The sequence below is a fragment of the Orbilia oligospora genome (assembly GCF_000225545.1).
Source record: "Orbilia oligospora ATCC 24927 unplaced genomic scaffold scaffold00075, whole genome shotgun sequence".
NCBI lineage: Eukaryota > Fungi > Ascomycota > Orbiliomycetes > Orbiliales > Orbiliaceae > Orbilia > Orbilia oligospora.
The window spans coordinates 222,943-239,056 of NW_011645632.1; the positions used below are offsets into that span (position 1 = coordinate 222,943).

At 45.0% G+C, this 16,114-nt stretch overlaps 5 protein-coding genes across 5 annotated transcripts; 3 read left to right on the forward strand and 2 right to left on the reverse strand.

The window, feature by feature from the left end:
- Positions 1–733: 733 nt before the first annotated feature.
- Positions 734–4,002, forward strand: AOL_s00075g58 (uncharacterized protein; the record flags this gene model as incomplete). Its single annotated transcript, XM_011122369.1, has 7 exons — positions 734–1,066; positions 1,161–1,232; positions 1,316–1,955; positions 2,023–2,470; positions 2,528–3,371; positions 3,435–3,577; positions 3,636–4,002. 7 exons carry the CDS (start codon positions 734–736, stop codon positions 4,000–4,002), a joined length of 2,847 nt encoding a protein of 948 aa, XP_011120671.1.
- Positions 4,003–5,486: 1,484 nt separating this feature from the next.
- AOL_s00075g59 (uncharacterized protein) lies at positions 5,487–6,467 on the forward strand (the record flags this gene model as incomplete). Its single annotated transcript, XM_011122370.1, has 1 exon — positions 5,487–6,467. The coding sequence occupies one exon, from the start codon at positions 5,487–5,489 to the stop codon at positions 6,465–6,467; it is 981 nt and encodes a 326-aa protein (XP_011120672.1).
- Positions 6,468–6,860: 393 nt separating this feature from the next.
- Positions 6,861–9,013, reverse strand: AOL_s00075g60 (uncharacterized protein; the record flags this gene model as incomplete). The annotated part of the gene is made up of 5 exons (XM_011122371.1): positions 6,861–7,625; positions 7,699–7,993; positions 8,074–8,668; positions 8,732–8,809; positions 8,899–9,013. The coding sequence occupies 5 exons, from the start codon at positions 9,011–9,013 to the stop codon at positions 6,861–6,863; spliced, it is 1,848 nt and encodes a 615-aa protein (XP_011120673.1).
- A 961-nt stretch (positions 9,014–9,974) lies between these two features.
- Positions 9,975–11,621, reverse strand: AOL_s00075g61 (uncharacterized protein; the record flags this gene model as incomplete). Its single annotated transcript, XM_011122372.1, has 3 exons — positions 9,975–10,458; positions 10,520–11,192; positions 11,285–11,621. 3 exons carry the CDS (start codon positions 11,619–11,621, stop codon positions 9,975–9,977), a joined length of 1,494 nt encoding a protein of 497 aa, XP_011120674.1.
- A 1,374-nt stretch (positions 11,622–12,995) lies between these two features.
- AOL_s00075g62 (uncharacterized protein) lies at positions 12,996–15,160 on the forward strand (the record flags this gene model as incomplete). The annotated part of the gene is made up of 8 exons (XM_011122373.1): positions 12,996–13,273; positions 13,337–13,467; positions 13,534–13,651; positions 13,708–13,786; positions 13,866–13,898; positions 13,980–14,557; positions 14,659–14,747; positions 14,901–15,160. 8 exons carry the CDS (start codon positions 12,996–12,998, stop codon positions 15,158–15,160), a joined length of 1,566 nt encoding a protein of 521 aa, XP_011120675.1.
- Between the last annotated feature and the right edge of the window lie 954 nt (positions 15,161–16,114).

Consider the following 16,114-nt stretch of genomic DNA (forward strand, 5'->3'; position numbering starts at 1 on the left):
CATTCGAAATTCACGTCGTTTGGAACCGATACATTCGTTCGCAGACGATAACCCAAAACGCTAACTTTAAGTACTTACGGATACACACGTAGACTCTTTTTTCTTCTTGTCTCCACCGTCCGGGTCCAGGCAGCACGCATTGTATCGGTAGACTACTATAAGTACAATACGAATTCCTCGATTACTAAAAAAAAAAAAAAGAGAACGGAATTTAATTCTCACACCCCTTTCAAAGAAAAAAAAAACAAAACTTTGTTTTTTTGTTTTCTATTCTGTTCTTAATCTTCGACCGGGTTTATATCCGACTGGGTGTTCTCGGATTTTAAGAGCAGAAAAAGGAAAGACAAAAAAGGAAACCATCTCGCCGACTAATAGACTTGGACTCTTTATATATTTTTCCAACGCAAGCAAGTGTTTCAGTACAGCTCTCTGCCAACTTAATCCTCTAAACTTCATCCTCCAGCAGCCCTTTGCTAAAAAGCGTGGATTTCACGGCGCCTGGTCGATGTCAGTTCCTCGCCATATCTTCGTGATGAGCAGACAACCTTCGAGTTTCTGCTGCTTTGTATAAAACAACAAAGGATTACTTTCGGAACCATTGATTTTGGCTTTCGGAAACTGTCCTTGCCTCCCTTCGCCGCTTCAATACCAACCGGCCGATAAAAACTTCTCAATCTAAAAATATACAAAAATATAAAATAAAAAAATAATAACGAAGAGGCCATACGAAGCCATGGCCGCTTCAAATCCAATAACGACATTGCCCATTATGCCGGTCCTGCTCGAGAAACCGACGTCTTCGACGTTGTTGACGTCGCTGCATTACTTGTTTCCCGTGTTCCTCCTGTTCTTCTTCATAATATTCCTGGCGACATGGTCGATTTACACCTCGGAAACGGTGGATCCTACAAAGGAGTCCATATTGTTCGCACGACGCAAGAGCTCGATTAGTAAACCAAACATACCGTCTGGTCACGAGCTTCAAAGAGTGCCGAATAAGCCGCTTCTGAGCTCCTTTGCGAGGTCTATGTTCCATTGGGCGCTTGTTGGCCTTACTCTTTCATATGTGAGTATATTTGTTTGTTCAATTTTTTTCAAATTTTTTTTGTTACAAAAAAATCTAGTAAAGGAAAATCGGCCGATTAATGAAAAATGTGTAGATCTTTGATGCTGCGAATTTAATTCTTCACGCACTGGCGAAAAAGGGCTGGTGGGCTGGTCAGGACACAGTTGTAAGTTGATCACTCCACGATGGCGCTTCTCTCGATGAGAGACAAGTTTTTTTAGCCACATGCTAACTTGTAGGCAACAAAAGATATATACGACTTCACTGATATTCCTCTCGATAACTCTTCTCGCTAGTCAATTGGAGAGCAGGTACTACCCTGTAATGCCACATGCGACCTCATGGTTTATGATACTCTGCGCCGAAATCACAATCCTGATCGAAGACTCCTCGTTACACACCCGATTTTCGGAATGGGACAAATGGCAGGTAGCTTTGGCTGCTGTAGCCGGGTTCAGAATCGTGTGGCTCGCTGGCATGGTAACGATTTGGTTCCTACTCTATGCTCGAGAGAAGCGAAAGCGAATCCAGCTAGAGAGCGATAGTGGATCTAGCTCTGAGACCTCTTCGCTATTGGGATCGGATGATAGCCATGTTGAGTATGGAGCTACGACACCACAGCCTGGTGCTAGTAATAGCAACTCTGCTCCTGTTAATAAGAAACCAGGTTGGGCTCGTAGGGATAAGAATCCTGAAGGCTCGTGGTGGGAGTATCTCAAAGGGTATAAGATGCTGTTTCCGTATTTGTGGCCAAGCAAGGATCGAAAGCTCCAGCTTGTTATGGCGATTTGTATCTTGATCGTTCTGATCCAGAGATGGATTAACGTGAAGGTTCCGGATCAACTGGGTCGTATCACTACGATTCTTGGAAATGACAAAGCCGACGAACGTAAGTTGTGGGGATTCTGTGTGATTCTTTGGTATGAGGGCCCCCGCGCTAACACCTAGTTGAATAGGACGAATTCCATGGTTCGATATCTTCCTTTACCTCATTTTCCGCTTCCTACAAGGCAACATGGGTCTCTTGGGTGGAATAAGATCCATCCTATGGGTTCCAATCAGCCAATACTCCTACAGATCGATCTCCCAGGCTGCTTTCGAGCACGTCCACTCTCTTTCGCTTGATTTCCATTTGGGAAAGAAGACTGGCGAGGTATTGTCAGCCCTGTCGAAAGGCGCGGCGATCAATAACTTTTTGGAAATGGTGACATTCCAAGTGCTTCCGATGTTGTTAGATCTGGGTATCGCTGTGGTTTATTTCTTGACAAACTATGATGCGTACTATGCTTTGATTATTATCATTGTCACCGGGGCTTATCTTTACGTAACTGTGAGAATGGCCCGCTGGAGATCTGATATTCGTCGAACCATGGTGAACAAGTCGCGAGAAGAAGATGCCGTCAAGTAAGCACGCTCCGAACGACATTCAAACAATGGAATGAGAGACTAATTGAAATATAGGAACGACTCGATGATTGCGTATGAGACAGTGAAATACTTTAACGCCGAAGCATACGAGTTCAACCGGTACAGGGAGGCCGTAAGAGGCTTCCAGCACGCCGAATACCGTGTCTTGACATCTTTGAACATCATGAATGTGACTCAGAACCTCATGTTTACCTTGGGCCTTGTCGCTGCCTGCTACTTGAGTGCATACCAAGTCACGACCGGTCAAGCCGACGTTGGTAAATTCGTCACACTCTTGACCTACTTAGCACAGCTTCAGGGACCCCTTAACTTCTTTGGCACATTCTACAGAAGCATTCAAAGCTCCATGATCAATTCCGAGAGAATGCTTGAGCTATTCCGAGAAAAGCCAACGGTTATCGATGAGCCACAGTCTAAGCGACTGGGCCGTACAGATGGCCACTTGACTTTCGAAAACGTCCATTTTGCCTACGACGAGCGAAAACCTGCTCTTCGCGGGTTGAGCTTCGAAGCCGCCCCGGGCACCACAACAGCATTTGTCGGTGAAAGCGGTGGGGGAAAGACCACCATTTTGCGACTTATTTTCAGGTTTTATAATGCGTCAATGGGATCTGTTAAAATTGACGGACGAGATGTGAGAGATTTTACGATTGAGAGTCTTAGAGAGCAGATTGGTGTCGTGCCCCAGGATACCGTCTTGTTCAACGAGACTTTGATGTATAATCTGAAATACGCCAATCCTAGTGCTACCGATCAAGATGTTTATCGGGCTTGCCAGGCTGCCAGTATTCACGAGAAGATCCTTACTTTCCCAGATGGGTATAATACCAAGGTGGGAGAGAGAGGATTGCGTTTGTCGGGTGGAGAGAAGCAGAGGGTTCGTACCTAAATTCGTCATTCTTTACGTACTTATTTTACACAATTCGCTAACAAAGTACAGGTTGCAATCGCTCGTACTATCATCAAGAACCCCAAGATCATTCTCTTGGATGAGGCTACCGCGTCACTGGACACAGAGACCGAACAGCATATCCAATCCGCCTTGAGAGAACTCACTGCCGGCCGAACTACCCTTGTCATTGCGTAAGTCCATATTAATCCTCACACATGTCACTATAATCCACTAACGGGATGTATATAGCCACCGCCTTTCCACGATCACGAACGCCAACCAAATCGTCGTCGTAGCCAATGGCCGCGTCGCAGAAGTGGGCACACATGACCAACTCCTCGCCCTCAGAGGAAAGTACTCCACAATGTGGTACCGCCAAATCCGCGCAGAGGAGAAGATGAAGAAACTTCAGGCTGTTCAGGATGAGGATCCATATTCTGGTGGTGAAAACTCACCAGGTACTAGAACTCCGCTTATTACTATATCGGATACCGAGCTAGATGATCATCATCCTGGTCCCGTTATTGCTACAAGCGGTGTTCCCATCCCGCCCAGCGGTGCTGCGGAGGGCCCAAGGTCTGGCGTTGGAAGCGACGATCCTCCTAGGTCTCTGTAATAAGGGATTTTAGGGTGGGAAATCCGTACACACGCCCGGCCCGTTCTGAAGAAGTGAGACTACCGTTGGTTTAGAGAAACCCTATACCATGAGAATTCTCACATCTTCTAGTTTATTGTCGCTGTAACCATCATTGTTTGGAGTAACATCCAAGCCCTCTGTGATGCTAATACTTCTCTATATGAAATGCCCCTCCACTCCTACCGCCTTTGATACTTCTGCTTCCTTCACTTTTCGTCCTTTTTTGACGCTTTATTAATGACTGACTGATACACAAAAAGTCCTTTTGATTTCTCCTTTCTCTCTTGCCCCCTTTGTTTAAATATCGCACGCTTTCTTGTACAATTGTTTTTTGTATCCTCTCGCCGTCGACTTTCATACCTCTTTTTAGCAAGCGTTGTACTTTCTGGTCTTTTTTTTTCAAACTCTTTTTTCTTTGGGGAAGATCTTGTCTTGATCTTGTGGCGGAAAAAAACTTGGTACACGATAATGTTAATCTGTAGTATAAAAAATTGGTTTCCTTTGAGTTCTTCTTTGCTTCCCCCCCGTTTTGCTGGCCATGGTCTTATTTGTTTTCTCGCTTTGGATTGCTTCTCTTTTTCTTTTCTCCGGTTGTATTAGAGGCCTCTCTATTTTTATTTTCAAAATTTATACATAATTATTTCTATATCTCCTTAGATTTCATTTTACTTTCGAAGCTTTCTAGTATTTCTCTTAAAAGGGTTTCTTTCCGCATCATATTCATGAGGTTGGTAACTGGTCAGTGTGGTGGACGGCGGTTAATTGTCTTTTTGATATTGCATCTCCTACAAAAATAATAATGTATTGTGCCTGAAACTGCTGTCGAATGAAGCCTGGAATACATGCATAGTATGGGGATTGGTGCCTGTCTTCTATCATACACCGGGTTTAGTGCTGAATGCAGCCGAAAAGCGAAGTCACAAGACCAGGCGCTATGTTTTCGCCCACACACGCGAATCTCAAACAGCTGACTGCCAAAAAAAAGCCTCCCGCGTCCGAGTCACACACAACCTCCACAACCTCCACAACCTCCACCACCTCCTCCCTTCTTAGCTCAATGAATAGCCCACCGAACATTCACGATCGGTCTGGATGTCCCCGAATACGTCAAAAATGCACACTTCCTGTTATTCAACTACTACTTCTTTTTCTTTCTTAATTTCACGATATACGATATACTCTCTGTTAGCTTTACAGGTTCCTCGTCAATCTCATTCTTCGATTATAACGTTACGAAAAGAAGGTTAAATTGAGTAGAAGGAGAGAGAGAAGATATTCTAGATGCCAACCACCCCGTTCCCGTCGCCGGTACACTTTATTCAAAATGTACATTATTTACCGGTTGGTTGTAAAGTTAAGGTGTTGGGATTGTACGTCCTTCCCTCTTCTTCACAAGATAAAAGAAAAAAAGACTAATACACTATATGTTTAGGATACAATCCTACGATCCGGAAACGGGAATAATGTCACTTCATCATCGTCCGTCGATCGATGTACCGTTACCTCAGGTACATGTTCGCAATGGTCAAGGATCGCGGAAACGGCCGGCTGCAGGTATTTCAGGGAATGAGAATTTTGTGAATTATGGGGAGACGGCGGGAACCGAGAGGAGGGGGATTTTTCCACGGCAATCTATTGGTTCCTCTAGTCGAGTGGCCGTTAGGGGTGGAAATAACCTACCAGAGAGGAGACATATAAACGGTTCCGGCGTGGCTCGAGGGACGGGTCCTTCGAAGAGGATGGCCAATGGGGGTAATACTAAAATACCAAATCCTCCAACAAATGGCATCACCCGCAATATTCTCAAAACTCCAGTATCACCGGCATCACCCCAGGGAAAAGGCTCCCCACAACGACCATCCAATCCTCCCATAACCCCCACCAGAAACTACATCGTTCACCTGGTCCAACCCTCCCCACCACCTCTCTCACCTATAAAACCCCTCCCCGCCGCCTCCAAAGCCGCGATATCAGCTTTAGACTCCATCGGACTGAACACCAGACGCCCATTATCTCGTCCTAAACCACCAGCAATCGCAATCCCTACGACTCCTCCACCTCCTCCGTCTCCTTCTCCTATAGCGACGACAACATCGGCAGCTTTTACAGTTCTACCGCCACAACCGCCGCAGCCACAGATACCTACAACCCCTCCGAATTATACGTTACAAGTATCGATCGACTTAACACTCAGAACCACCTCCTCGGAACCGTTAAACCCACTACCACCGATAATAGAGGGTACGTGGGTCAATGTTATTGGATATAAACGAAAAGATGGGGTTTTAGACGCTATCTCGATATTTAAAGTTAAGGGGGTACTTAATCTCGAAGCTTATGAGAGAGCTATTGTGGGGATGGGGAGGGTTAGGGAGACGGTTGAGTGGGAGGTTAAAGAGGGGATTGCACGAGGGAGGGGTCTACAGGGTGGCGTGTGGGATTGATAGGGGCGCTTTTATTGTTTTTATTGTGGCATTGCGAGGGGGTTTTGGCGTATATCTGAATGCTTTCTTGGGGGGTTATGATCTTAACGGGCGTTTGGGGTGATTTGATGCTTTTATTTATTTTGGATATTAGCTGTGGGTGCTGAATCTATATATCGATTTGAAGGATTATACGATACTATGAAAGGCAGCTATACAAACTGCCTGGGTTATTAACGATATCGATAGCTTGAAATAAATACAAACCGGGAGAATTTCCTTGCATAGCATCTCTATACTGTTCCAATTCAGAACAAAACCAACAGACATATATAAAAATACAACCACGAACACACCAACTAACCCGCTAAACAACAGATACCAAATACTAAAAGTATAATATAAAGGAGAACATCAATGATTAACAACCCTTAAACTCCTCCTGGGCTGTAACAACATCCCCCAAAACGTCGGTTCAACGCCTTCCATCAAATCTTCTTTACTCCTCCCATCCATCACTGCCGAATAATTATAATGTCTTCCTCCCGCACCACCACCACCTCCTCCTCCAATATTAGAACTAACCATCGATACGGGTCTATTCCCCACAAGTCCCTGAGAAACCCTATCTTCCTCGTAAGATTTTTGTAAATCCCTGACTCGGCGTTTATACCATAAGAATAGCGAGAGGAGTAAGACAGAAACGACAAGTGCCACGCTACCGACCGTTGAGCCGACTATTATACCAACTGGTGTGGATTTATTACCGCTATTATTATTGCCGGGTGAATTTGTAGGATTTGGATTACCCGTTGGTGTCGTAGTCCTAACACTCGTTATTACTGTAGTTATGACCTCTCCATTATCAGCCGTAATCGTCGAGGTTACAGGAATTGCGGTTATTATTGGTGTGTTATCTGGTTTATAGGTGTATTCTGGGTTTGATCCTGTGAGTGGGGAATCTGGGACTGCTGTCTTTTCTGGTGCGGTGACTGTTGCGCCGCCAGTGTTTGAGCCGCCGATTTGGGAGATTATTATGTCGGGGACGGCGTAGAGTTGTTCGGATGAGGAGGGGTCGTAGGTATTTGTGGAGTCGCCGAAGGTAAATGGACCCCCGTGGAAAGTGGTTTGCCATTGGAGGGTTGAAGCGTCGAAGACGTAGATTCCAGTGTCGCAGCTCTGTATAATATTCCGTCTGTCAGTTTCCCTAACCAAAAGACTTATATAAAAGTAATATGGATATGTTTTATACCAACTGACTCCCCACAAACCCTCCCACAACTAACATTTGTCCTCTATAAGCATGACAGGTATGCCCCGCTCTAGCTGGCGGGTTAGATTGTCCGTCCGTCTCGACTTTTATCCATTTGAATAATGGTATTGTTAAGATCCATATATCGTCGTATTGTGTTTGCTCGCCAGCTGGTTGTAGGTTTTGACCGCCGTACATGTAGATGTTATGGGAAGAGTTATCTGGAGCGGAGAAGACTACCGCGCAGGCGTTGACGCGGATTTGCGGCGTGGGACCTGTGGTTGCTTGTTTTGTCCTTTTTTTGTACAGAATGTTAGTATCATTATTGCCATCCGGTGTGTATAGAAAGAAGAGGGGTGAGATTGGGAGAAATACCATTTACTCTTCTTTATATCAAAAACATCAATAACATTCAACTGCGAAAAAGTCACATTATCCCCTCCACCCAACGCCAATAATATCCCATCCCCACCCCAAGGTATATAAACCACCACCCCATCCGCTCTTTCCGGAAAACTCGCCCCCTCTTCCGTATGATTCGTCCAAGTAGATGAACCCATATCGTATTCGATCATACTTGTTAGATATAATCTGGGGGTAGATTGACTCCACCCATTTGTCGTGTAGCCATCTAGATGACCGCCAAAGTAGTATCCTCTGGGGTTATCCCTATTTGGAATTGTTACTCCCGCACCTTCTGCTGCTCTTTCGATTTTCGGTTGTGTGTTTGTTGTGGAAGCGTCGGTGGACCATTTTGATTCCTTGATTGAGTATTTCCATAGTTCGAAGGGATCGGGTTCGACGGGTGGGGTGTCGGAGTATTGGCCACCGTAGAGGTATAGTGATGAATAGTCGTGCCAGAGGTATCCGAGGGCTACTGCTGGTGGACCATTTGGTTTTGGAAGGCCGGTGAGGGGGGTTGAGGCGATGTTGAAGTCTTTGGAGAGGGAGAGGGAGAGGAAGTCGTTGTCTTTGTTGTATTTTTTTGTTAGTTATGATTACACTGCGTATGGGAGGGAGTGGCTGGACATACTCCAGGTATTTTCTGTCTGTTGTGACGACTTTCGAGATCTACCGCCGTAGATGTAGAGTGTGCTGTCTACTATTGTAGCTGTATAGCCATGTATTAATTAGCATTCGAAGCTAAGTATTGAAATACCAATGTTGATAATGTATAAAAAAGGAAGGTTATATACGTACCTTGGTGCGCCCATCTTAAACATACATCTGTCGACGAGACTTCTTGCCTTCTTTGTATGGAATGACAAGCGACATATCCCACTTGTACTAGCAGGGAGGAAAGTAATAATCGCATTGCGAACTTGGAGCTTTTACCGTTGTTTTGTCATGTATGTAGTGTATATTCCCAGTTAATCCTCTTTTAATTCCCAAAATGTTATAATTATTCTGCTATAATATATTTTTCTTCGAATCGATAAGATATCTCGATATACCGTCAAGATTATGAAAAAGAAGAAGAACGGGGAGGTCCGAATAAAATCCTCTTAAAGAAACCAAAAGTCATGCGTTTTCTTTACTTCTAGACTACTGCATTTGCGGAAAGGGTTCACTATATAAATTCCTTCCTTTTGGGCAAAAAGTCACTGTCCAAAAAGAGAGGCATTGCTCTAGCACTTGGCCTAGAGCGTTGATAGTCATATTAAACCGCATTATAAGTCTGACATGTCATGTTTAAGTAAAAGAAAAAAGTTTCTTTTCGAAGGGGTGAGGAAAGGGTCGCCATCACTCTATCGTATCTAGGTCATTCTTTTGCCTCCCATGTGCAAAGCCAAGCAATAAGAATGTAATGGGCATTTTTCATCGCAAGAAATCGATCGAAATCAATAAAGCTAGGAAAAGGCTGCTTTTAGGGTAATTTTCCGGAATCCCGCGTATGAAAGAAGGTATGGCATTTCGCCTAAAATCGACAACATTGCTAAACGAAAAAACAAAAAACCTGGAAATGGATGACCGGATTGAAGATGGTGTCAAAATGTCGTAAACTATCGAAAACAGCGTCTAGAACCACGCTTGACGTCAAAGGAAGACGAAGCGAAGATGTTCATTGGTCTGGTGTTGACAGGATGTGACGAGTTGCAGGGGTATTCCCTTTTCGGAGGGGGTCGATCGGCGGACAGCCACCGTTTAAGCCACATGTGGCGTAGTAATTATAGACTGTGAATCGAAAAATGGGTCTCGTAAACTAGTTCTTCGTCTGGAAAGTGAGGGGTTTTAGGATATGAAATGCCCGGAATCCGAATCCCCAGATTCTTCTTTCATGCGGGTGGTAGGAAGCCACCATAAAGCACTGCCTGTACCACCTGATATCCCAAAAAGAACCGTACCGCAGGTCGAACCCAACTCGCCTCAGCGCTCAAAGCTTCGTCTGTGGCTTTGCCACCTTCGTTTAATTTAGATGATTCTTTAGATTCAGATGCTTTGGTTCCTGTTGTCGCCGTTTGAACGAGAGCCGCAGCTGCCACGATGTACCAAATAGGTAATCCGCTACTCAACCTAGCAATAATTTGTACGTGGTAATTCGTAACAGCCAAAACTGCTAGTAGAAGTTGTGGCAGCGTCAAGCGGAATAGAAGGTCCTTATTTGTATATTTGAGGTCTAGGGAATAAAGACGGGTTGAAATGGGTGTTTGGACATTTATGACGTTCAGTGAGGTTCTGAATAGGACGTATAGTGTCGGTGCCGCAAGTAGGAAGAGTGGGATGTTCCCTGGTGTCCAGTATTTTAAAAGGCCGACGCCCCTATTAGAATGCATCAGCATGATATTGATTAAGGCCTAATTGGGAGTTTAGATCGACTTACCAGTAATGACTCTGGACAAAGCTGTAGATGGATGGTAACGTCTTCGAGCACCATACCCTCTGGATCGAAGATTCCGTAGTACAGTACTCTGACCATCCTTGATACTGCCTCCAGACCATCGGTATTCCTACTAAAGCCCCAGAAATCCCACTGACGAAGAACAACCGAATATTCGCCGCGGGATTTGTCCCCGACGTCAACCTCCAAAATGACTGCAGAACCTCAAAAACAAAGAGTACCCCATTAATAATCCCATTCGAACGAAAGAGCCCCGAAACCCCAAACAATAGTCCCGAAAGTAACAAAAAGACTTCGTTAATCAACCCGTGCTGGCCGTCAATAGCCGTATTCTTGATCGCATAGCTGTAGAGATAATATCCCAAAAACGATAGAACCGAAAATACCGGTTCATTGTACGGTGCGATGAGAAATATGCCCGCGGGTGAAAGAATATGTAATGTCGCAGCGACAAATGCAACTATCTTCGGGGTTTCCCCACTGCCAAGGGTAGAAGCCCCCTTTGGTCGAGCCGTCTCGAACAAAACTGTTGTCAGGTGGTAAAGCACGACCGCAGAGACAAGATGAGATCCACATGAGCAGACGGAGAGGAATAGAATCTGAGATGAAGGACTCATCTCAAAGTCTCCGAAAAGGTTCAGGATCCATTGGAATCCTATTTAAAAAAATAAAATAAAATTAATAAACTTAAGGCTAGGTGGACAAGAAAGAACGAATTCCCGTTGGGAAGGAGGGGGAAATGCATACCATGTACCAAATACGACTGTCCGACCCCAAACGCCCACTCTTGTTCCCAACGATGTCCGTTCTTTACTATACTCGTGAAATAGATTGCATCCCACCTTGTCAACGTAGTAACCAACCTCTCAACGAAACTTGTCGTAATATAACCATCTTCACCAATAAGATTACCATCCCCAGTGACGTGCGTCGAGCTGGTATCATACCCTAGTGGTGAAAACGACGGGAACAAAAAAGTCGTAGACCAGGCTAAAAGCAATAATGATAAAGTCCGAATCACATAGATAATGCACAGCGACCTGACGGCGCCCGCGGGGCTGTCAAGCGGTGTTAAGAGAGCCATTCGGTCTAAGAACCCGTCGATCCTGTCGGTATGCCGTAAATTTATTCAATTGGAAAAAGGGAGAACGGGGAGGATTTGGTCAGTCCGGTCGGGAGAGTACACTCCGATACCGATGCCGATTTTACCGGTGCCGGTTTTCCGATACCGACTGCAATGGCATGCCGAACCGGGAGCAATTGATTGGATTTCTCGGACCGTCGACGCGACTCCGAAGCAAGGTGGTAATTACAATTGATAATAATATTCATGCATTCGTGCGTGCATTGTTGCATTGTTGGCTTTTGGCGAGCAACATAGGGGAATAGTTGAAGGCTTGGCAATTCAACGCAGTTTCATGTTGTAAGTTGGTTTAGGTTGGTTCAAACTCTCCGCAAAAGTCTCCCCAAGCGCTGCAAGCTCGAGCTCACCATCTTTGATTATTAATAATTCCTGATATGTTTACAATTACATATGCTAGATGTAGACGATATTTAGACGATGCCGAGGTAAAACGTTAATCAAACGTTATAACATGGAAAGGGAAAGCCGCCCAAAAATTGCGAAGTGCGAACGACATAGGCCTGTGGGACAAAAGTTACCCCGGCCGAACCACTAGCTTTGAATTTTAGCGAAGAGGCTTTCTGATCTGCCGCCAACCTCAAGCAGCAACCCATTCGGCTGAGCCGAGAGTGCTGGTTTTCATAGTTCACAGCGAACAAGTTTTGGGGGGTGTTCAAACCGTGTGGGTTGCAATTTGCGTTCTTGGATGGGGGGTCCGCTGGTCACGTTACTGGTCGGTTGAACCGAGACAGAAACGCCCGTTTCCCCAGATCTTTGAGCGTTATATGTGATCAGTTCGTTTTAGGACCAATGGAAGGGATTCTATGACCACGGCCTCATATAGCAAACGGAGATGATCGGTCTCCGGCTTGCAGGAGGAGTGTCTGAGAATTATGCACGGCTAAACGGCAGGGAAAGGCATGCACCTAGGTATCTTTTAGAATATGAATATCTGATCAAGTGGTCTGTTGAATCACATCACGCAATGAGGATCCTTTCGTAATCTGTTAATTACATTAATTACGTTAATAGATAACTTACGGTCGTATCGATCTAACTAGCTATATGGAGAGTTATCGCTGTTATATATGTGAATTAGGTTTTTTAGCAGCAAGGATTTAGGCTGGTAGACGCACCCGTGCAGCTTTTTCCAGAGGTTTGGATTCGAGCTTACTTAAGTAGCTGGATAGCCGCCCTCCCAAAAAAAACCTCCATAATTGTTTCCGCAACGGTGGATAACATTCGGACTAGGTCATACTTCTTTTTGTGGTACAGATCCTTTTAATAATTTTTTATTGACTGGTCCTATTTCTGCCATTTGGTAGATTTGCCACGATGTTTGACAAGGACGCCCAGAAGTCCAAGGAACCATATGGTTCCTCGGCCAATCCCAGCAGTATCGAATTGGGGATACAGCGTCCAGTAAACGATGTCGATGTCGATGCAGAAATCGAGTTACAGAGAAAAGAGTCTGGCATGCCGCCATTGGATGCAGATGTCCCATCGGCACCTCTTGATTGGGATCATCCGGACGACGAAAAGAATCCAAGGAATTGGGCATTTGGTGATCGAGTATTCCAAACTATCCCGCCCGCACTTTTTAGTTTTGTAGTGTAAGTTAAAACGTTCATGTTTTCACATATGGCGATAGTGAATTGTGATACTTACTCGAGTAGTACTTTAGCATCGCCGATTTATACAACGGCGACACAGCAGATTCAAGATGAATTTAACGTTTCGTTCGAGGTGGCACTTGTGCCACTGACTACACATACTTTGGGATTCGCATTGGGGCCTATGCTTGCTGGTAAGTGACGAACTAACGAATTGTCCCTAGATACCAGTACTGATTTCATATTTTGGTGTTCCCTAGCGCCATTGAGTGAAATGTTTGGTAGAAAATATGTCTACCTTATCAGTTTCGCACTCTTTTTGCTGTTCACAATGGCATCGGGGTTGGCACCAAATGTGACGGCCCTTTGCATCTTCAGGTAGGCTTTTTTGGTTTTCTGGCTTAAAAAATCAACAGGCTCTAAAAAATATTTAGATTGATTGCTGGATGCGTGGGTGCGCCTGCCCTTGCAGTAGGCGCTGGAACAATAGGTGATATTTGGGATACACATAAGGTACGATACCATTGTTTCCTTAAATTCAATCCTTGGTACTGTGGAAAGCAGTAATAATAACTTGAATTATTCAATGCAGGATGGTGGGCTAGCGGCAATGTTCTTCATTATGGTAAGACAAAATTCCAAGGCCGAGATCTTAACTACTGGCATAAACCTAGGAACGAGACCAGCATAAACTAATATCCCTTAGTCTCCATTCCTAGGTTCTTCCCTGGGACCTGTCTTCGGCGGCCTCATTAGCTACCATCGTACTTGGCGCTGGACCATGTGGCTCGTCCTCCTCGTCGGCGGACCCATGTTCCTCTGGTTCATCCCATTTATGAAGGAAACGTACAAACCCGCGATTCTCAAAAAGCGAGCCATCGAGCGCGGCCAGAAACTCCCACCAAAACCTAGTGGTGCTGAGGCGATGAAGAAGGTCCTTTTAATAACTCTATTCCGCCCGGTACATATGTTGTTCACTGAACCCATCGTCATCGCTCTATCGCTGTACACCGCCTTCATCTTCGGTGTACTCTTCCTCTTCTTCGCGGCGATCCCATACTCATTCGGTACACAATACCATTTCGACAGACGACAAAGCGGGTTAATCTTCATCAGCAGTGTTATTGGGATCATCCTTGGTTCCATGACCTTTGGCGTCATCGACCGTACAATTTATAAGCGAAGATATGAGCACGCTATCGCTAACGGTCAAAAGGCTCCTGTCGAGCTACGGTTAATTAGTGCCATGGTGGGGAGCTTAGCTCTCCCCGTATCACTATTTTGGTAAGAATAAAAACTTCCAAGATCACTGGCGAGCTCGTCTATGTGCAAGGTACATAGCAGATCAACAACCCCATGTTTGCTAACCACGTGGCCCACCATAGGTTTGCATGGACATGTCGAACATCAATTCATTGGATAGTCCCGACTTTATCCATCATCCCCTTCGGATTCTCGATGATGCTTATTTTCCGTACGTATTCTGTATACATTTTTCGTTTACCCCGGATAAGCTGCAAGTCTAGACCCACATTTCTGTTCTAAAATCAAGAAAAGGGAATAAAATGCAAATATCCGGACAAGCGGGGCTATCTGCTAACCACACCTCTTATTTACCCTGTCATAGTCGCATCGGCTACATACCTAGTCGACACATACCAATTTATGGCCGCTGCTAGTGCTTTGGCTGCGAACGGCCTCCTGCGCTACGGATTCGGTGCCGTGTTCCCATTGTTTGCTATACAGATGTATACGAACTTAGGAATCGGTATGGCGACAACAGCGCTGGGCATTATCGCCGTAGTGTTGACGGCAGTGCCGTTTGTGTTTTATCAGTTCGGAAGGTACTTTAGGGAGAAGTCAGGCTATGACACTCTTAAAGGCTAGTTAGAGCCAAGTCTTGCTTTGAAGCTTAATAAGTATGTAAAGAATCGCAGGTGCTACAAATCCGGCTATCTTCGATTTGCGGGTAATCATGAGTTTTTTGACCGCAATGCGGTGCTCGAATCAGCTGGTAGACGGCTAGGGTGCTGACAGCGATGCACCAAGTTTATGAGGGAATGCGGTATATATTAAAATAAATACCCTGGGCAGATCATCTGCGAGATTTTGTTTTGGCTATTTTGGAGGTGCGGGCTCAGGCATAGGGATGCGCTGCAACATAACTGCCATGATATTGTTGAGTAATGTATAGTATACTATAGGTCATGTATGATTAAATATAATGATTATTTCTTACGGATAATAAAAAAAGGACTTCAAAGGGTGATCATGATCATGGTGGAGTCAACTAGTGAGCATTGGTTTTGTTGACCTTGTTGCATTTTATTTCTATGCAGCCCAGCTTCGCGAACTCGAACTCCTTAATTTCGTGGCCGAGTTCCGACCTCAGTTAAGTATCAACATAATCAACTATTCGAAATCGTCATTTCGGGAAGAAGCTTACGGTTCTCCGAAGCCACTGGAGTATCTTCCGCAGAATCGATCTGGGCTGGCTGAATCGATTACCCATTGACCGGGGAGCCGCACTTTTCTAACGCCACTTCTCTTGGCCTTTCCATTCGAACCTGTCCCTATTGACGGGACCCTCTTTCTGGACCGCACACCTTGACCATAGAACCGACGGAACAATAGAAATTGACAAGAGCAAATCGGCTCTATCGGTACGTATATGAAAGTTTCAATGAAACAGACTTAATTCCTCGGTATCCAAAATATCCAAAGTTTGGTAAATACCTCGCGGAACACGTTTTTGCCTCTACGCACGTTCTCGCTCCGGGCTTGGTTGTTCCTTTAGTGTTGATAAGACGGGGTTTTAGGGATCTCTCACGTTGAAAAGCC